Genomic DNA, 22,105 nt, shown 5'->3' with positions numbered 1-22,105 from the left:
AACTTGTTTAAAAAGAAAAATGCATCACACAAAACACCACGGCCTTTAATTAAAGCCTCCTCGTGGAACTAGTCGGCACGAGGAAATGTTCAGTTCACATTAATACGGCGATAGAGGTGTGACAGAGATGCTCAATGAGATAAAAATACAAAAAGTAATGCTGGTTTACGTGGTGGACCCCGCCAGTAACAATTAAAGGGTACAAGAGGCAATTACATAATGTGAATACATTTAAAAAAATAGTAAATGGATTTAATGAGTTTGAGGATTAGAGTGGCAGGTCCAGTAGTGGGCCTTAATGTTAACGAGTTATCGTCGTTCCTTTCATGTTTTGGGGGAAGATCTATAAGCTCAGAGTTTCAGTTTTATTCATACCAGAAAACCTAATCTCGGGGAAAGACGAACCCAAAGTTCAGTCAGCGGGAGGGCTCGTGTTCGCATCACTCCGTTTCATTAAAACCATGTCACATTCTCTCCGCTTTCTCTACACGAGCTTTGCTTCCTCAGAAAGCGTAAATAAGCAAGACATGTATTCCTCTCTTGGTAAATATCTGATTCATTGAATATATGTCGGTTTACTATCATCGGATTGTTTTTATCTCAGATCGCCGTTGTTGTAGAGTTCCCTCCGTTGTTCGGTGCTGTGATTGGTGGATATCCCACAACTGTAGGTCATTCCCTGCTGGTAATTAGTGTTGTGTGAGCTGCGGTCGTGTCTCCCAAGGCAGCGCTGTGCCCTTGGTCTTCGGCAGGGGAGGCCAGACATTAAGCCCTAATTGATAGCAAAGGGAGAGTGGGGCTTAGCACTGTTTTCTGCTGACTGGAGCAGCCAATACACATCTACTCAATGTCCCACGCTGGTGGAGACAAAGGACCTCGCCCTTATCGGCTTGTTATCAGACAATGAAATGTCCGACGATCAAATCTGCGTGTTTACCGGTGCTCTTCTTTACAGCAAGAGAACAGACCCGGTGAGGAGAGATTAGACGTAATCAGAGCTGGAGGGCTTTGGAGGGAAATGTCGTGAGGCCGATAAAACAACTTGATTCTTCACAAGAGCCCGCTGTAATTACACAAGCGCTGGTGTTAACTCTGTGGGGGACGAAGTGATCGTCCGTCTCCGTGGCTGATGTTTCCACGCTGCACAAATCAACAGATGCTGCAGCAGCCAATGAGCCCCGATGTATGTTACTCACTCGCTCCCGACAGCTTTTAGAGAAATCTCTTCTTCGGTGTGTCTTAATTGGTTTTCTCATTTTACTTTGTGTGAAGCTGAACAGCATTCTCCTTTTTAGTAAGAACCTTGTATGGTTACTCTGTCAGGTTACTCTGTCCTTCCAGTGACTCTTGTTCTGTGAATTTCAATGTAGTTTGAGTGTCCTTCATTGATTTGTGGTGTTTCTGGAGCTGGAACAAGCTTGCTGGCTGTCATTTATATAAATGGGAAAAAAAACACAAACGTGGGTATGGCTGGGCAATACATCGATATTATATCAATACTGTGGTGGTTCCTGGTTTTAAGGCTGCATTACAGTTCAGTGATCCACTTACCAGAATGTTCTAGCTGCTCTCTTATTTGCCTTTACTCACGTAGTCATCATACACACATTAAAGATGATTATTTATCAGATCATTTCTCCATATCGCCTGGCCCTAGAGTGTGTGTATATATATATATATATATGTGGGTTTCATCAGATCTGGCAGATTCACCAGCTTTGTATCATTGATTGATTGATTTTTGTTTTGGGTTTTTGTCCTCATAACTCTTTTCTTCTCCTTCACAGAAAGAGCTGAGTCTTCCTAGAAGAGGCAGTTTGTAAGTATCCACATGTGTGTCACACACAGACATCTGCTTTCATCCAGTTGTCACGATATGTTGTTCGCGCAGATACTCAAATTAGCTGAATTAATATTTGCATAAAGGTTCATGTGTAAAAGTTCTACCTTTTTAACCTATTTAAGCCCAAAGACTACATTTAGTATGATAAAGAAAAATAACCAACATTATATGTTCTGTTCCGGTTAAAGTCTTTAAATTTGGTACAAACATAAAACTGACATTTTTAGATCACATGTAAAATCGCATCTTTATCAATATTTGGTCTGGATTTTTGAAAACGCGAAAAGATTCATAGATACCAAAACACTTGTGCCATTTTCTTATCATATTCATCTTTAGCCACATGGGACTATTGTCGCCCTAGACTGAGCAAAATAAAAGTATTATTTCAGTACACACACCCTCTCTATATTCTACGTGAAAGTTCTACAGAACTATTTTTTGCTTCTTTTAACGATTAATCCTCAAATATATAAAGGAACTTGTTTTTGTCTCTCAGAGAACTCAGATATATTCTAACGTGAATGAAGATTTGTCAAAGTATTACAAAAGTATAATATATCAAAAAGGACATAAAACAATGAAATATCTGCTGATGGTTGTTTCTCTGTGAACAGCACTCAGATGAATGACTTTAATATGCAGCATGCATGCAGATCGTGTTGTGACTCATCCAGTTTGTTGAATCAGGAGCGATGACGTTTGCACGATGTTTAGTTTCAGAGATTGACTCATGATCATGCACGAGGCTGTCAATTAATGAAATTTAATTGGCTGTCAATTAATGACATTTAATTGGCTGTCAATTAATGACATTTAATTGGCTGTAAAATGATGTAAATCAGCGTCTCAAGAAGCAAAATACTATTTATATTCTATAATTGAATTTGTTAAATATGCATACTTGGTTTTAGAATCATAATGTAGGTAGTATTTATTCCTCCTGTAGATTGATAACAATGGAAAATGTACATAAATTATGACGTCGTTAAGTTGGTGAGGATGTTTTTTTCTAAATGCCGAGCATGTGATTGGTCGTCTGCGGCTCAGAGGCCAGAGCAGGACGTCCTCGCCCTTTTCCAGCTCCGCCCGTCCGCATGTGGAAGTGTCCTTGAGCGAGGCACTAAACCCTAAGTTGCTCCCCTGAGTGCTTTACAGCGGCCCACTGCTCCTCAGTGCTCAGCGTGGGTTCACTGCAGAGATCAGGCTTTATGTGTGCGATGATAGGAATTAAGTTTATGTTTCAAGAATGGTGAAGGTGTTTATTCATTTGCTTATTGCATCTCTTTGCATGCCTATTAATTTGCCGTGCATTTAGCTCGCAGGGCCGCCGCACATTAAAGATGATGAACTACATAGTTTACAGCCAGGTGAAGCCATAATATACTTCCTGGTTATCGATTTTGCTTTAGTTTGAAACATTTAATGGCGGAAGAGAAAGATTTACCACCTTGCTGCTCCCGCTGGCACCTCACCAGAGGGGTTACCCGGTGTAATAGAGGTGAGCAATTACCAACGGGCTGCAGTGAGATCACCAACCGCACCGCGTTTAGATTTAGAGCGCCGGAGCCTCTGGTGACCTCGGTAACCATAGAAATGGTGTTTCGATACGATAAATCTCTTGGAATAAATTTGTCAAGTTGATAATGAAGTGAGCGTCCGTGTTTTGTCAGATTTGGTGTTCCCGCTTTGTCCTGTGCCTGCTGTGCCGCTCGTGCGCTTGATGTCGAGGTGTGAGATGGAGTGACAGGTGCAGGAGGAGAGGAGGGAAGAACTTAACTCCTCTTAACTCTGCGGCCACCTCGGCTCAGCGTCCTTAGCGTGCCGCCTGGTGCCAACATGACCACGGTCAGCCTTTTCCACAAGCTCGTTACGGCTCAGGATTTATTGTTTAATTATCCTCTCCGCTGCCCCGAGGAAGAGTTGGGTTGCATCTTCTAGGATGATGTCATCTGTGGAGTTGTTTTCAGCGTGAGTCACTCTGGTTGTGTGATGACTGGAACCTGTTTATAGGCTGACCTTAATAACTGGGAGTCTTTCGCTGGGTCAAATATTATCAATTGGCAACTCGAAGCGCACTCGTATAGAGTTGTTGACCATTTTTGTTCGATTCTTATTTCTCAAGCGCAGCACAGCCGGGTTGCAGGTTTGACTGTTGTGCCGTCCGAACACATGAGCTGCTTTCCCTGCAACAGGATATCAAAGAGGAATTGTCTCAAACAGAGATTCTGTTACGCGGCCTTTTTACGGTGATATTGAATTCAACAGATGTTGTTCATCGCTGCAGATAAAGAGGTTGGACGTTCACCCTTTAGGTTTATGAGTGTTATTTTTTATATTTACACACAATACCTCCTTTTTTTTGAGCATGAAATATATCTTGCTGTTGCTGAATTGATCAGCCAATCAACCAAAACTCGGCCTGTCACAATAGTTACTGTATCGCACAATGTGTGGACATGAACTCCATCATTTGTGTTCATTTACACAAGAATGTCACAGACTTTTCAGCCAACATGGTGTCAGAATTAACAGCAGGGTTTTTGCTCGCCTCTGTAAGACTTGGGCATTGTGGACACATTGCAAGTTTTTATTATATTATATTATATTATATATTATTATATATTTATTTATTATATATTATATTATATCATCTGTTTGTGTACTTTTATTTATTTATTTTTGTCACGCTCCAATTCAGATGTCTGAATATTCTGAGAAATTAAAAGTTCATTGCTCTTTGAAAAGGTATGCTTGCGTCATTATGTTAATATATTATCAATATATCAGTGGCAAAACGGTTTCAATTTTTTTTATTGTTTATTGCAATTATTTGTTGGACAATATCTAGTCCTTGGAGTAACTTCTGATTTTGAGTTTAGCAGATGACTAACAAGATATTTGGTATTTCTCTCTTAAAAAACAATGTTCATAATGTTTCATGCATTGAAATCAATCATAAGCTCAGTTCACAGATTTTGCAAAGGCAGATTTGCCTCCACAGCAACTCTTTCACCTCTTAAAGATATTTGTTGTAGAAAGATGCCCCAAATCAATATTGGTGTATTCGCAATGGACCACATGACGATGCTCAGTGGGGAAAGTGTCGCTTGTAAGATAAATATCACCGACTCAGCATTTCCTCACTTCATTGTTTTGGTTTTGCAGCCCACACTTTGTTGTTGTGGTTCTTGTTGCACTGCCCCCACCTGGCCAGAAATGGCTTCATACAAGTTGAAGTGATCGTGTTTCAATCATTTTATTGACCAGGAGGAACATTTGACAACGAGGTTATTAGTTTTAATGTTTAAACATCAACACTAGAGCATCGTTATCTTTGAACACATCGTGATCGGCGTTCACAAAACAGACGCTCAAGAGAAGAAGTGGCTGCTCCACAACGAACATGAAATACATTTCTCCAAGCCCCAATTATAACAAGTCTTCTTCATCTTTGTTTTCACAAAGTTCTTTGCAATAGTTGCCTCATCGTCTCCTGCAGTATGTGCTTTCATAATGAGAATGCTTAGTTTTTTTCTGATATACGCCAACAATGTGCTCTGTGAGTGTGACCCTAATTAAACAATATGGTTACAAGAAGTTGCAAGAAATTGCAGCAGCTTAAGACGCGAGCTGTGACGTTAATTAAAAGGTGTAAACGTGGCGCATGTGACACTGACTGCAGATCAAAAGATGAGTAAGAAGATGGTGTTTAGTGACGTGCAAACGAGCGGCTTTCTGAATCCCTAAAGATCAGACTGCAGGTCTGCTGCTCTTCCACGGATTCCAGCTGAACAATAGAAGCTCTGTGCTGTGAGGCAGGTACAGTAGCGGTTGTGTATTGTCATGAAGACCTTGGCGAGTCACCAAAAGCCGGCAACGCCGCTCGACGTGATAATTATCACAAATCACTTGAATAACAGCTTCCCTCCTGCACATGGAGGCAGAGTTTAACTGCTGTTGGCTGTTATGTTTAGTCAACCACTGGTAGTCAAGGATGATGATGTTGTTGTTTTTTTTGTTTGTGGAAAAGTGTCACGTGACGCTTCGGGTTGTGACGAATCAGAGGATGCCTTGTGACCGATGAGACCCAATCAGGAATCCTAACGTGGTCGTCTGCGTCACCGCTTTCATAAAGTGTTTTCAAAAGACTTCGTTTCAGGGGTCCGGAAACATGGACGCTAGGCATAAATGTAGCAAAAGTTCTGAGTTTTAAAATGAAAACGTATTCATGTGGATGTAGCCTCAAGATGCTACATGCTATGGTGCTAATGGCTCTGTGTGATGAGCGCGGTTGATGTCACAAACTGAGCTGATACTCGCCTGTTCTTACGGATCGTAGGAGGTCTCTGCTCTCGTCTCTACTCTCGTCTCTGATCGTACATCAGGGTGCAGTCTCTGAACAAGTTGTCTCACTAGTCCTTAGTTTATTATACCGTACGTCTCTTTTTGAATCCACTGCATATCCCAAGACACATTAGGGCAGAATGCATTACCACAGCAGCCTGCTCAATCCATGTATTTTTAAAAGGAGGAAAAAAGGAGGTTTGCAGTCTCCTCTTGACCTGCTTTGTACATCTTGTTATGCTCCAGGTCCTGCCTGCGCTACTAGGTCTACGGTTAATGCAGTGGTTGGTGTCGTCTGCAGTGACTCTTGGCTCCTCAAACATGCTCAGAGTAATAAAGAATTAATTGGTGTACTGACTGAGTGAGTGAGTGCAGCAGCTGAGTGTTTGTCCGTCCGTCCTGCTTTCTACACTTCTCCCATCATTCCAGTTTAAACAAAAAGCCTCGTCACACAGCAGCTACTGTAGTCGTGTGAATTGTCCGAATAACAATAACTGTGGATGAAATGCCTCATGGGAGGTTTTACTGATGAGCAGCAGCCTCTGGGGTCTGCTGAACCCCTGCAGGGGCGAGGACACTCTGCTGCGTCATCGTGCTTCATGACTCTGGGTTTCGGTCTTTGACTTCACAATCACAGCAAACATGCCTCTCTGAGCGAAGCACGCTCACGTCATGCTGCCTGAAAGGTTCAATGTTACAAACAGATTCCACTGCAGGATGCATGTTTCAGCTCTTCTTTATTGTATCTGTGTGATTTCCTGTGTGAGAAGGACCTGAGTGCGTTCTGTCTTGCTGTACGCCGACTGACGTGGAGTGACAGGTCGTGGTGCATTATGTTTTTTTCTATCCAGGATGACATCATCCCCGTGCCAGTGGCGACATTGCATCGTGCGGCACGTGCCCCGTGTTAGCATCCTGTCAAGGTGGCTGCGTGTTCAGAGGGGGAAGGCAAAATGTAGATTTTATTTATTGCATTCATTTCTGCTACGTAGCAAGTTACCAGCTGGCGGAGGAGAGGGTCAGATATGTGCATGCGTTTGTGAGGGAGCAGGGGGCGTGGCTTAGGACAGGGAATTGTCCTGCCTCCATGCCCTCCGCAGGCTACTGAGGATCTTATTTGACAACTTCAAGGTGGGAAGTAGAAAGACCAAAACAAGAACCGTAGCCCCCTTTTTTCAGATTTTACCCCCTCCCTTTTTTAGCGGGGGGAGAGAAAACCAATCCGTCTCATCGCACTGTGGTGGCTGGCTTTGGCTCTTTGTCAGTGCAGGGGGTGGGAGGGCGGCAGGCAGCGTGAATGCATATCATGACCACAATAGAGCAAACGAGCACAGTTCAGCCATGAAAGCCCAGCGGGAGAGGCTGAGGATTCCAGGGCTGACGCTCGAGTGAGTATTTTCCTCCGTTATCCGTCCTTGGGAGGCAGCTCCCCTGCAGTCTGTGGATTCATCTTTGTGTCATATTTGTTGCTGTCTTTCACTGTTGCTTGTGCAGTGTTAGCATTAGCAGCAGCATCTGGAAGTCTAGTCTTCACAGCTAGGCAACAGAGGCGTACGTGTGTGTGTGTGTGTGTGTGTTTGTCATACAGTCATACAGTCGTAGTTCGGTCTTTTCAGGGAATGTCTTGAAAATAAGAGAAAAATCACCAGACTCATCCTTTAAGAAGTCTGTTTTTGACTGCATCTGCAGTAAAGTTACTCACCTCTATGTGACCGCATGCTCTGCAGTGCCACTGTTAATAAAAGGGCTCGATCCATCACGTCACGTGATGAAGTGAAGGTCTTTGTGTATGATTCAGATACGGCGAACCGTATCACAACTATACAGTGTGTGAAATTAGGTCAATCTGTAACTCTCGTCATAATCTGTAGCTTTTGAGCTACACTCATACTTCTTTGATTTTAGTCTGAACTGAAGCATCCCCAACGTCAAACAAAAGAACCAGGAGAACACCTTGGGGACCTGCTCTTTAAACACAATTTTGGTTCACCTGACAGGGATCATTACTCTTCATGATGCAGCTGTCTTCATGTGGGCGCGCGACAGACGTGTGCGTGTGTGTGTGTGTGTGTGTGTTTCTGTCATGTGTGTGATAAAGGACAACTATTCACTGCACTCCATTTAACTTCCAGCCTGACTCCCCGGAGCTTGAGTCCTACTCCCACTAGCCCCTGCAGTCCGTGCAGCCCGCTGCACGCATTTCATTTCTGGAGGTAAGCGAGAGCTCTTCAGCCCGTCTTGTGTCTAAAGAGGCCTGTTGGTGCGTGTTCGATCGTCGGTCTAGTCGTCGTGCATCCGTGTTCCGTTTACCCCCCCGAAAATCATGTGCCATTGAAGTGACATTGAAAGAGGATGCTGCTTATGTAATGTTAACAGTGTCGTCGTACCCCCCCCCCCCCCCCCCCCCATCTTGCTCCTCTCTGTTCTGAGGTTTATGCTCCTCTTTCATGTGCTAAGTAGGATTTAATACATCAAAGTGAAGAATGGTCTCAATCTGTCTGAATCCCGGCTGGATTGATTCATTTACTGAAACCGGTTACAAGCTGGTTTTGGATTTCTCTGCACTGGTTTCTTATGCAAGCTCGTATCTCCACCATTTTATGATCAGTATTTAAAAATCTGTGTGGTATCTTTGGATTATTTTGTGACTTTTACCCTTTTTATGACTTTAATCCACAGGGTTTGTGTTTATCAGTGATTTCTGAGACAGCACGTCCTCTTCGGAGGTCTTTGTTTCGTTTTTTTATGCTAAAGCCTCATTTTGGGTTTCACTTCCAAATCTTGTTGGGGCTCTGTGTTGCTTAACTGGTGCTTTTACTGTGTTTTTTTTGGACGAATGGATCAAAATGAATGCAACGCTTGTTGGACTGAAGAGAGTCACAGTCTACTCTTTGGCAGGTCCGCTGGTTTTATTCGAGCTGCTTCTGACGAGATGTTGTCCAGACAAATAGTTGGAATGAAACTTTGATTTTCTTTCTCTCCAGCTCATTCAAAACACCGAAATATTGAAGAATTTTCAGTGTCAATGAATAGCGCGAAACACCCACCCATGTGACCTCTGACCCTCTCTTCCTCTGCTCAGCTTTCTCAGAGAATGAAGTGGAGCATTTAATAAGTGAGTCAGCTCCATACGAGAATGTGGAGGTGTTTTTATCTGTTGACAATTTCAGTTTTTATTCCATCATGTAGCAATTCACGAGGTACAGAGAGATGTTCAAGAAACTGCTGCAGTACCTTGAATCTCTCGAGGCCATGAGCCTTTAACGTGCCACCGTGTTGGACCGTTTGACAGCAGCACTCTGCAGCAACCTAATCTACATTTGGGCCACCAACAAAGAAGAAGCTAGCACGATTGTAAACATTGCACAATTTAAAATATGCATATCTTTTTACCAGGAAGCACATTCATCATGTTTGTAAAACCATTCACACAATTCTCCAGACTGATAATACAGTAACACTGTATGCAAACATGTCATACTGCACACACTGTGACTTCATAACTAATGTCATTGTTAGACTGTTTCAGACAAGAGGACAGAAAACCCAAATCGTTGTGCTTGTGATGTGTGTGCAGCCGCTGACCTCCCTGTTCATGCTGCTCCATGCAAGTTTGACTTTGAACCGTCGTTTCTTATGTGGAACGCAGAAACGGAGCAGAGCCATAATTAGAGTGAAGGCTGTCACGCTGGCCTGTGGGGAGCCGGACTGAGCCACACACACACACGCACACACACACACACACACACACACACACACACACACACACACACACACACACACACACACAGGGACTTAACACTGGCAAAACGGCTTCCGGTAACATTTTATCTCGTTGGTAGAACCAACGGTTTTGTGCCGGTCGTGGTCGTGTTCCTCCTTTTGTCCAATGAGGCAGTTATTGGTCATGCTAGACATGCCAATGTGGCACGGTAGCAGAGACATGTTGTACAAACGCACCTCCAGTGAGTCAAGTAGAGACAATTATTTGGGACTCGCGCTTCAAGAAATGATAATTATTGACCGTTATTTGACACTTACTCTCTCAATTATTTGGTTAATCGCTTGGTTTTGGTGCATAAAATGTCAGAAAATAAGAAAATATGTTTGTCTTGGTTTCATAAATTTTAAGTTGACATATTTTAACAGCTTGTTTTGTCTCACCAACAGTCCAGAACTCGGCAATTAAGTTCATGAACAAAGGAGTTAAAGGAAAACTCGAAAATATTCACACAAGAAAATATGGAACCAGTTGTTTTTAGGCATTTAAAATAATAAATATTAAACCTAAGACCGGGTTATTTGAGATCTTTTGATGTGAGATGCATTTATCTTTGTTTTTATTTGCTCACGAGGTCTATTTCTATTTCTGTTGAGCCCGATAAGCCCTGATAAATGTTTTGAAGCTGGATCGAGAAAGTGACATGTATACCTTACTCCATCAATCATGTGATTGCAGCAACCTCACACTCTGCACGCGCACACACACACACACACTAACGGCGACGCTCTTATCGCAGCTCTTGAGTTCTGTTATTGCAGAACAGCCGAGTGTCCGTCTGCAGGGCTGACCTTTGCTCTCTGCTGTGGGGAACGCTCATTGGATCGAGGTAATCGATGCCTTGTGCCTGAAGTTGGTTCATTTGGCAATTTGTTAATCAATAAGTGGATCAACAAGGATTCAACTTCAGATATGCATTATATTTCAGTAGCCGTTTGTGTTTGGCTGCTCGTCTGCCGACCAGAAAGCACGAGCCGATGATCAAAGGTGATGAGGTTGTGTTGAAATGGATGGAGTGGGACAGCCTGCGCAGGGAACGGCTGAGGGAATAATTTATGCAGCAGCAGATGAAATCCATGCAAAAGCGAAGCATTTCCATTTCAAATAGGTCCTGCCTAATGCACTGACCCACCGACCGTCTGGAGGGGTGCCAGTCTGCGAAAGCTGCAAGTGCACGGCAGCGTCTGCTGATGATGCAGCGCCCCCACTGCCTCGCAACCCCCCCCCCCCCCCCCCTGCACAGGATGCGAAGTGGTAGATGCCGGTTACATGATATGAAGCATGTTGAGCAAAGGGAGCAGGGATAATGGAGCACAGTCGCAGTGAGACGGGGAAAACAAAAAGTCAGCCGGTGTTGGGTGTCGTTTCCCCTGCAACAGTGGAGGCTGTCGACGCCTGACCTGGATCACACACACACACACACACACACACACACGCACACGCTCTGTGTGCCTTTCAGGATCCTCCCTGGATTACTCTTTCATTTGAGGACCGAGGAGGACAAGGCGTCCTCTCTGCCGGTGCGTTCATGCCACAGCTGGCTGCAGATGTGCCTGTGCAGAGGAAGTTTGGACCCATGGAGAGCTGCTGTCGGGGCACTTGTCAGGACTGCGGCGGGGGTCGCATCCCCCCGAACCCCGAAAGCCGTCGCTTCTCCTCGCTCGGCCTTCAGAAGCCCCCTTTACACCTCCCTCTCTGGCATGACTCGGACACGATGTCTGATTCTAGTCTGTGGACCGTACTGTCCAACTTTAACACGCCACATTACTTCAGTGGAGCCCGTCTGCGCCGGTCCAAGAGGTAAACCTTCACACCAGTTTGAAGTGTTGTGTGTTGCTTTATAGACGGGCTTCTTTGTTGGATCCATAAATGATTGCGTCCGAGCAAAAAGTGTCTTGTCCGACCACAGGAGTGACTTTGCATGTATAGTGTTTACAGTACGTCAGCGGAGCTGTTTCATGAGGCCGGCGTGAATAAGACGCTGGGTGTTGCCTTCTAGCCTATTGTGTGTTCTTTGCTTTGTGAGTCAAATGGTAATTTAAAGTGTATTGTGTAGGCCGTCTCATGTTTCGTGCACAGGATGTGTACTCTCCTGTATGCCGTCCCCGTTAATTAAGAGCTGGAAAGTGGAAACGCAGATTGTTTTTTTAAAATTTACGCTACTGATTGTTGTTGACTTGATCCCAGTTTGTCTGTGTATGGTTTGGTGGAGCTGATATAACTGATATTTATCATTAATCCCAGTCCTGACCCATTTTATACGGTAAAACCGCTTAACATGAAATACTGGCAGTTTTTCCGACGTTGTGCATAAATAATATTTCCTATTTGATAACCGCTGTCGGATTTCGTGGATCTAGAAAAGTCTGGTGGTGTAAAAATCCCAGTCCCACTGTACATCCTCAGATGTAGAAAATCTTCAGTGGCAAAAAAAAAACGAGCTTTTTTTTAAAATACTATTAATATCCTCGTGTGTCATACGAGTGACTTTGAATTCGGGTTTGTCAGCAGCGATTTATGTGGCATTGCTTCGTCAGCTCACCTGACAGCTCTGACAAGGGAGCAAAACTCACAGAAGTGGAAAAAGATGAATCGTGGCTTTTTCTGTTTGTTTGCCGTGGGTCGGACATGCTGAGATGTATCCGAGTGTTGTGAATCAAAGGCTTTTATCTATTTTTGCCTCTTCCTGGACCCAAAATAAGTAAGCGAGCTGAAGTCTAAGAAATCTATTTTGACAGATTGGGATTACTTTTGTAACAATAAAGGAGCTTCAGTAATTTAGGTCAGCGTAGAAATGAAGTGAATGTTAAGGTAAGATGAGCACTGTTAAATACTTTAACCAATGATATGTAAAGTTTCTCCAACTTTGATGAACACCTTTATTTGTAGCGTGTGGAGATTTCACGTGTAATTCCACAATGGTGTGGCGAGGTTGAGGGTTTTGCATAACGCGAGACGGGTAAACGCTCCGATGGATCTGTTCCAGGAATCTCACACATCTGCAGTACAGCATACAACACTGGCCTACTTCCTCCCTGTCATCGTCGCCCAGGGCTTCTTTATCCTTCCTTTAAAGCTTCGCTACAGCGACACGGTTTTATTTCCTTTGGCCTCCCCTCACTCACTCACTCACCCTTTTTGGCCACAGAGGTGCCTCCACCACAGCTCAGCCTGGCATCAAACGTGCAAGCAGCTTGGGGTGCTTCTGTTGCCAGTTATTGAAGCGCATGCAAGAACATTTCTGTCTTCTTGTCCTGAATCTCTTACTCGTCACTGAAAGGTTTACTCGTACAAGTCGGCTTCACCAAAGTCTCCTAACAGGACAAACGCCATCAAGGCTTCCAGTTTCATTCACTACATACGAGTGGAGAAAATTCAAAGTACGAGCACATTGACTCAAATGTCTTGTACGATACAGATCTGTTTTTATGACTTTTCTTGCATGAGGACAAATGTCTGTCAGCTTAAAATCACCTCATATTACTCAATTGCACATCATAGTCGGAAGAGCAATATCTTGCATATGAAATCATCTCCTCTTCGAGCAGGTCACATCCTTAATGACTTGTTGTTGATAAATGGCCGACCTCATTGCTTTCTTGAGTATCCAAAATGACATAAATCTTCTCTGCAACTTCAAACTTCATTTAAAGTTTGCATCCTCTACGTTTTTAATCACGAGAGCACTGAGCCACTGATTGATTCATATTTAGCTTCTGATCATTTGTTTGTTCGTACATTCATCAACACGTCAGACATTAGTGTGCGGCTAATTGCTCAGACATTAAGCCGGAGCGAGGCCTCTTCCTCCGTCCGCTGAGCAATCTGGAGTCATCATTCAAATCTGTGAGTTAATCTCCACCAAGAGCACGAAACAATCACCCAAGGGACGAATTAGAATTAGCTAAGAGAATTTGTGTTGACAAAGAGATGAAGGCTACATGCTCACACGTCTGCATCATTGCAGGAGCTCATGTGTGTTTGAACGTTCTGTGCAATTAATGCAGCAACACACAGACAGGCGAGCTGCACCTGTGACCAACTCTGCATCTCCATCACTGCAGTAACGGACTCCACACTGTAGACATGCATCACTGTGATTTTGCTTCTCATATTTTGAGCTTCTTTATTCTTAGTTTGGTAGGTTATATACCTCAATATAACCTGGTTATTAAAAATACAAAAATCCCCAAATTGAAAACCAAATACCTACCCAACGAACAAATATCCAAAGTGCAGCCCTGATACCAAATGTCACAAAAGCACAGAACAAAGTTGAGTCATCGGCACACATACATGCACACACGCATGCACACACACATGCAAACATACATGCACACACACATGCACACACACATGCATGCACACACACATGCAAACATACATGCAAAAGCAGAGCAGGGATTTCCGGCACAACTTCACCTCTGTCCAAGGTGCATGGAGACTCTGTGACATAAGATCCTAGCAACACTTGTTGTATAAACAACAGCTTTATTTCTGTTGTAATGAACTCACTGTGCTCTGCCAGAGAGGAAACTCTTCATCCAAACAAGAACTAAAGGTGAAAAACAGTCAAGCTTGGCTATAAGAATACGATGGTCATCGAATGCTGCAGTAAAGTCCAGGAGCACGGCCACACACCAGCTTCAATCTTCAAACACTGACAGAAAATATGCTTTCTTTTGTGGTGTTATGCACTGAATGGAAATTATTATTGAATAACAACTTAAAAATGGTTGCGTTCTCCGAGGAGCTTATGTAACAGGAAGTCATTGAGTCTCTGGCCTTGAAGCGAATGTGTTCCGCTGACGGCCTCTAATTCAACATAAACACGAGACGAATCGGGACGCTGAACACTGAAGATGCTTTCTTTTTTTTTAACGTTGAAAGAGTTCATTTTTCTCTCAAGGTTAAAAACTGGGCTACGATGTATGAGTCACATCTTGTTGATCACGGCGGTCCCTCGTGAGTCACAGTCGTGTATTAACATGATCAACCGACATTAGAGCATCCTGAATGCTGTGCAGAGAACCGGCTTCAATCTGGTGCCTGAACCAGGACGTTCCGTCTCTTTTCATAGCACTGCATGCACCGATATGACCTCCAGGACCGTAAACACTCGAGTACGTTAGAGAAGGAAGGTTTTGGTACAATTTGAGTGTTTGTGATATGTGTAACTGGATGTGTAAAGACCTGTTTCTGTAAGTCAGAGTGACATTAGATCCACAATAACGAATGTACTTAAGGCAAACATTACATAAGCCAACATTTAAGTCCCTCGCTGATATTTTCCTGTAGTTTTAGTACATTATGTTGGTAAATATGTGATAATGTCCAGTTGTCCTGACTAATATTTGACTCTGTGGTTTCACAGCTGCAGAACGAGCAACAGAAAAAGCCTGATAGGAAGCGGTCAGTCTTCAGGCTTACCGCGCCCTCACTCGCCTCTCTCATCTCTAACGGGTAAGTGTGTGTTTAGCACATGTGCGTGTCTATTAGTTAATGTGTGAACACTGTTTTTGCACCCCAGTGTTATGTTTGCTGTCATGCAAAATACTGGAAAATGCAAGTAGAAGCATAATCCTCTCTGTAGCTTTGAACCAGCACTTATCAGGCACCTTCGTACGATATAGATATTATAACATGTACAAAAACACAGTCAATGTACACATTCATTTGTGTTGACAACATAGGATGCAGATGCTTGTCGGGTCAGTTCCGTGGTGTTGTTGTTGAGAATCAGACGGTACGGTGACGAGCTGAAGGGCAGCGATTGTGCCGGGTGAGGAAGTGGTGGCCGGCAGAGGGAGGGCAGGCCTCATGTACCACAGGGCGGTCTGTTTCCTGCCATTGGTCGGCAAAGTGAGAGCCTCAGCTCTGTATTTTGGTCTGTATTTGGCGCTAACGAAGGGGCCCGGTCTTTAAGCTGCAATCCCAAAACCACAACGTTATTGCTAATCAATGTGTTCAGCGCTGGGACGACCTGACGCTGTGGCTCAGCCGTAATATTGGTACCAAAGGTAAGAAGAACATCCTTTCAGTTCCTTTTTGCAGCAGGCAGATGACTGAGAACATTGACGTACACGCAATAATTAAGAAGGGTTCTACCGCAGTAATGTTTTTGTTCTGACTTCTGTCAAGTAGCAGATCAAACTCTTGTTCCAGATCATGAACAGTTTCATAATCGACCTTCCCTTGAACCTTAATCCTTGTTATTTCTCTCAGACAATGTTCTGAACAGTCGCTAGATAATCTGTGTCTTCAGGTGCAGTCTAACTCCCAAAGGAAGAGGTTTTCATCTTTAATTGGTTGTGATTAAGGAGACAATTAAATAGGTGACATTCGTCACTAACAAGACTCGGTGGCGCTGTCACTGTTGCCCAGTATGGAACATGTTCTGATTAATGCCGGACCATAAGGACGGCTAATTGGTGCCTTTCTGAAAGTCCCTACAGTGTGATGTGTTCAGTGGCCCAGAGCTGCTGTAACCAGCAATGTAGTACAGTATTACTGATGCATTTAAAGAGAGAGAGAGAGTCCTGCATGTCTGTCGGAGGAACTGGTGGAGATACTTCTCTCTTTAGGTGCAAAGTGATCCTCTTCAAACCGTTTACAGATGACATATCAAGTATGTACCTTCGATCTTTTTATGGAGCTGCTCTTCTTTGGAACAAACTCCCCGTGGAAATCTGGGAAGCCGACTCCGTTATCATTTTCAAGTGTGTGCTTAAAGCTCCCCTTTTTGGTCTGTGCGGCATATGGCCGCACAATTAATCAAATGAGAATCGTGATGACGATTGTGGCGAATGAGATGAACGCGATCGACTTTGATATTGCCGGTCAAAATGCGAGCTCTGCTCATGGAAAACTCCGTTGCACATCAAGTCGAGTGCTTCCTGAAGTAACAAGCAGCCTTCAGGGGGCGATCCAGATGTTTTGCCTTCACTTTTGGGGGAGCTGTCTTGTTGCTGCGCCGGTAGCCTGCGAACAACGTTCCTGAATGTTGCGGCTGCAGTCCAGAGTAGAAAAGTAATACACTAAATGTATATTAACCTGTAACGCGTGCAGAGACGCTGATGTTCACGTCGCTTCGTTTCAGTACAGCCCACATGAAAGACCTGCAGTTTGTAGAGCAACATCAAGGCAGTGTTGATCACTACGTGCCTCAGAAGTTTCACCATTGAGGATCAGTGAGAAGAGTAAACATTTTAGGAAAACTACTCACGAAGAACGCACCACTATGTGGATACTTTTCTGCAATGAGAACAGTGGTTTCTGCATGTGTGTTCGTCACAGTCCCTTTAACATCCAGCTCATAGCACAACTTTAACACGTTTTTATCCTTTTGAGGAAGAGTTCAAGAAAGTGAAAAATGACCAGACATCAAACATGTTTGTGCTGTTGACTGTGAACCGTGAGAAAGCAGCCACCGGTGGTTTATTGCAGATAATAAGTCTTTGTTTTGTCTGCAAAGTGAAATAGAAATCCAGTCTTATTGAGTTGTTTTCCTTTCTTAAATCTGTTTTGTATTTTGTGTTTTTCTGGCAGGAACGAGCCCTCAAGACAGTCCTCGAAATTTCTCTCCGAGTGCCTCTGCTCATTTCTCCTTTGCACGAAGGTATTCACACAACCGTCCATATTTACTTGATTTGCTGCTGAACAAATCCACCAGTGAAGACAAGCCGGAGGCTTCTCCGTTACATCAAAATATATACAAACAGAATATACTGTGTTTAGAGTTGTAGCCATTCAACAGTGTCAGCCAATTAAGACCTTAATATTTTCTCTGCCACAACAAGTCTGACTATTCCGCTTGTTAAGTCTATTTCTGCTTTAAAAAACAGCATGAATATGTTTATTTTATGACATTTCTCAACACAATATCATGTAATGGTGTGTTTTTATTATAATCCACAGTCATTGCCACAGAGCAGACAGGTAACACCACCATGTCAGGCTTTCATTTTCCCCTTTTCACAACCCCACATATGTCGCTGGCAGACATTATTTTTCATAACCCCCTCCCCCCCCACGTTCATTAGTTTGTCTCGTAGTGACTCTGAAGTTTCACTTCTACATTCACTTATTGTTTCTCTAATTTCGTTTTGAACAACAGCAATGAAAGTTCCCCATTCATCCAAAACGCTGTGATCATTGGGATTGTTTCCAAAAACAATTTGACTAATTCTTCTCACTGACGAGCATCTGAATTTGTTGGCTTTGCTGTTGTGTGACAGGACCGATGGTCGCCGCTGGTCGTTGGCCTCCCTTCCCTCCTCTGGATATGGAACCAACACGCCCAGCTCCACCGTCTCGGTAAGCGTCAAACATTCACCCAATCTGACCAGAAAGAAAACCCAACGCACAACGAAAGACACCGACACAACAGAGTAGTTACAAGTACGGTCGTACTATGAGAGGAACCAGTGCTGTGACAGACCTAGTCGTTAACAAATGATATTCAAATGTTCATGACATTCAGATAGATTGACAGGAGAGACTCGGTTCAGAGTCACCTCTCAGCTGTCGGTCTTAAATTGAGGTGAAGCGTCAACTTGACTCGAGAGAAACGTATGAACACATCAAAAGACACGGCACACGACAAGCAGAGAGTGAAAATATGAACACGGAAACCTTTTCACGTACACCAGCTGAGTAAATTCACCAGAAACAGTAAAGGTGATGATTCTGCATGTTGTTGTGGCATATTTTCATTGTTAAAGTTCTAATTAAAACAGCTTTTGCCATTTGGAAATCACACTCTTTCAATTATTTTGATATAAAAACCCTGAATCGCTCGGCACTAATTAAACCCACGTTCATAATGCTGACACATGATTGTGAGTTAATGTTCAGTTTGGTATTCGCCCCTGAGGCTCTCTCTGTTCACTCGTCGTGAAACATCGTATGAGAGATTGTTTCTGGAGGAAACGAGACACATTTATCACTCTCATTGTGTCGTTCCTCCGTCTTCAACGCTCTCTTTCTTTCACTCTGACATAGTTGTATTCATATCCGTGTTTATAGGAAGCAGACAGCTTGTGCATACGCACGCACACTAACATTCACAGGAATTACAGAGTCAGGGGATTAGAAGTGTGTTTGTTTAGTGTGTTGTTTAGTCAGCTCGTACATTTCCTGCTATTCACGCCATCTATCGAAGGAAGCGCGTCCTTGTTTCTAAACATCAGTCATGAGTCAAGTCAGACTAGAAACAGCTTTTGGTATGCGGTAAGGGTCAGGCTCCTTGTTTGAGTTGTTGAGTACAACACTATGATATGTTTAATATACTGAAAATGCAATACTCCTTGTATTTTAATAAATTATTGTACAATTGATTATTATTTTGTTGTATTTCAGGGTAATCTGTCCCGTGTGTTGCTATGAAACATTTGGTTTCTTGCTCAGCGTTAGATGAGAAGATTATTACCCTTCTCATGTGTCTGGTATAATATAAAGTTTCAGGCTAACTTAGCTTAGCATAAAGACTGGAAACAGGGGGAAACAGATAGCCTGGCCTACCAGCTGCACCTCTAAAGCTCACTGACTCACGCATTTTTATATTGTTAGTTTAATATGTACAAAAACTGAAATGTACTATTCCTTAAAATGTTGCAGTTATTTGAGGGGAAAATTGCCAAAACACGTGATTCTTTTGTTATTCTGGTATTTTCTTTATCCCCACACAAAAAAACCCTTTTTCTTTTTTTCTTTTCATGTTGAATGTATATGTGTTTCATTTCCAGTCATCCTGTTCATCACAGGAGAAGCTGCACCAGCTGCCCTTCCAGCCTACGCCGGACGAACTGCACTTCCTCTCCAGGCACTTCTGCACGGAGAGCATCTCCGGGGACGAATGCCGCAGAGCGACGGCCATGCGACCCCGCTCACGCAGCCTCAGGTATATTTACCTCTGCGCGTGAACGTCGTCCTCACGTGGTAACGTTTACCGTCATGTACTGATTGTCAAATGTCTCTGTCAGCCCTGGAAGATCTCCATCGTGTTACGACCATGAGATTATCATGATGAATCACGTCTACAAGGAGCGGTTTCCCAGAGTAAGAGCTCGCAGTATGTTCGCTACAGCCGACGTCTGGCCGTTAAGCATCTTAAGCGTTGACAAACTGACACCTTCCCCTTCTTCCTGCAGGCCACGGCTCAGATGGAGGAGAGGATTCAGGACATCATCCGCAGCAACTCTCCAGAGAGCGTCCTCCCGTTGGCAGATGGCGTGCTCGGCTTTGCCCACCACCAGATAATTGAACTGGCCCGCGACTGTCTGGAGAAGAGCCGGCTCGGACTCGTCACCTCCAGCTACTTCTGCGAGCTCACTGACAAGCTGGAGAGGCTTGTTCAAGAGGTGAGCGCGTCTTCAGGAGTCAGGGGTTGCCCAGCCTGAGGAGAGAAGCTCTGAAGGCAGCTGATACTTCTGTATCTCGTGCCAGATGGCAGCGGGGTGGACAGGCTGTGGCTGCAGTGGGCATTGCCTTTTAACGGCCTTTGGGCTCTGCGCGGGCGCCTCTCGTCACCAATATAACCGATGCTCAGTAGAATGGGTACCGGTGATGCTCTGGGCGGTTTTAATCACCCGCTGCAGAGCACTTCTGGTCTGGGCCGTGCACATCCCAACCCAGTTTGTAATGTCTTCAGTTCGGATGCTCTCTATTGCTCCTCTGTGAAAGTTAACAAGAACTTGGTGTGGGAAAAGTTCCTTGAAGAAATACAGCGGCCCTTCTGGGTCTTTCAAAGATCGATGGAAAATGAGATGTTTCGAGCTCAAGCTTGATGATGATACTGTGAGGCGCACACTGATATAAAGGAGAACCATGCTGCATTTTCCCAGTCCAGCGTGTGAAAAACTGAAATCTTGTGTCTTGCTCTTTAGTCCACGGAGAGATCCGAAAGCGAGGATGTGAACGTCATCAGAGAGCTGGTGAAGAAGATCCTCATCATCATAGCCCGACCCGCTCGCCCTGCTGGAATGTCTGGTATGTTTCTAAAATACACCGTATGTTTACCTTTGTATTTCTGTTGTTTTATCTTTAAATGAGTTCAATTGATTATGTAATGTGAAAAGGAGTGTTTTGCAGGTGGGAAACGTGAGATGCACCACACGGCCGATCAAACCGAGCGTTTCTTTTTATAGTGTGTTGCTTCTTCTTGATGCGAGGCAGCTATGAGTGCTGAACAAACCATGAACTGTGCTCTACCTTACAAGTATTGCTACAGTTTAAATCAATGAAAATTCAAACACTGCACTAATTTGCCTCCCGCTCTTTTCTGTTCAGATCGTGGTAACTGCAGTTGGAAAAGTCGTATCTAGCAAAAATCACAGCAGTGAGGAAAAACATGCAAAACAAAATGTTCCAGCTCCAGGTGCTCAGCAGCGCAAAGGCAGCATGCAAAACGCTCAACTCTCCTTTTAAGAGAATTACAAGAATCCGCCCCGGGCTGCAGAAACGCTCTGTCGGATTAGGGCCTGAATGTGTATTTCTCTACCTTCAGCAGAGCTGCTACTTAATCCCTCAGACATCCTGTAGTTAACAACATTATCACCATTCATCAAACCTTCAAACTTCACACTCAGACTTCTAACTTCAAACACGTGAAAACCACAAACCTGATCCTGGCACAAAAACTACAGATGTGTGTTTTTTTTTGTTCATGTGCTGAAGCGTGCTGCTGTGTGTGTCTCCAGGAGTTTGACCCAGAAGAATTTTACCACCTTTTGGAGGCCGCTGAAGGACACGCTAAAGAGGGCCAGGGCATCAAAACGGACATCCCTCGTTACATCATCAGCCAGCTGGGACTCACCAGAGATCCTCTTGAAGGTAGGGACAGACGATGGACATCATCAGTGATGATACAAGACAAACACCTGTGGTTAGAGCCGCTGGCACCCGTCAACAAGACACTAAAATAAGGAGTTTGATCAAAGAGAACAACAGAAAACGTTAGAATAAGAAAGGCTTGTGAAGAAGAACGCATCTTCTCTCCTATAACTCCACAGGACTGCTGAGTATTGCCGTTGTCGGTGATGTGGTATATAAGAATACAGAGTAACTGGCTGTAAAGGAATGAAAGAACTAAAAGGCAAAGATACTCTTGACTAATGTCCTGTACTGAACAGACC

The 22,105-nt window shown here is 43.9% G+C and overlaps 1 protein-coding gene across 1 annotated transcript in view; it reads left to right on the top strand.

Moving 5' to 3' along the window:
• The window catches only part of mast4 (microtubule associated serine/threonine kinase family member 4), a gene marked incomplete at its 5' end in the record, with an annotated part of 71,345 nt that overhangs the window by 29,249 nt on the left and 19,991 nt on the right, over positions 1-22,105 (top strand). Inside the window, 10 exon segments of the mRNA XM_079289667.1 lie at positions 1,788-1,819; positions 15,346-15,434; positions 17,520-17,589; positions 18,209-18,287; positions 19,718-19,872; positions 19,955-20,030; positions 20,123-20,332; positions 20,858-20,944; positions 20,946-20,960; positions 21,671-21,803. Coding sequence (XP_079145793.1) covers positions 1,788-1,819; positions 15,346-15,434; positions 17,520-17,589; positions 18,209-18,287; positions 19,718-19,872; positions 19,955-20,030; positions 20,123-20,332; positions 20,858-20,944; positions 20,946-20,960; positions 21,671-21,803 — 946 coding nt within the window.

The sequence above is a fragment of the Melanostigma gelatinosum genome (genome assembly GCF_949748355.1).
Source record: "Melanostigma gelatinosum genome assembly, chromosome: 18".
In the NCBI taxonomy this organism is placed as follows: domain Eukaryota; kingdom Metazoa; phylum Chordata; class Actinopteri; order Perciformes; family Zoarcidae; genus Melanostigma; species Melanostigma gelatinosum.
The sequence above is the reverse complement of the archived record's forward strand: the minus strand, read 5'-3'. Positions and strand labels throughout refer to the sequence as shown.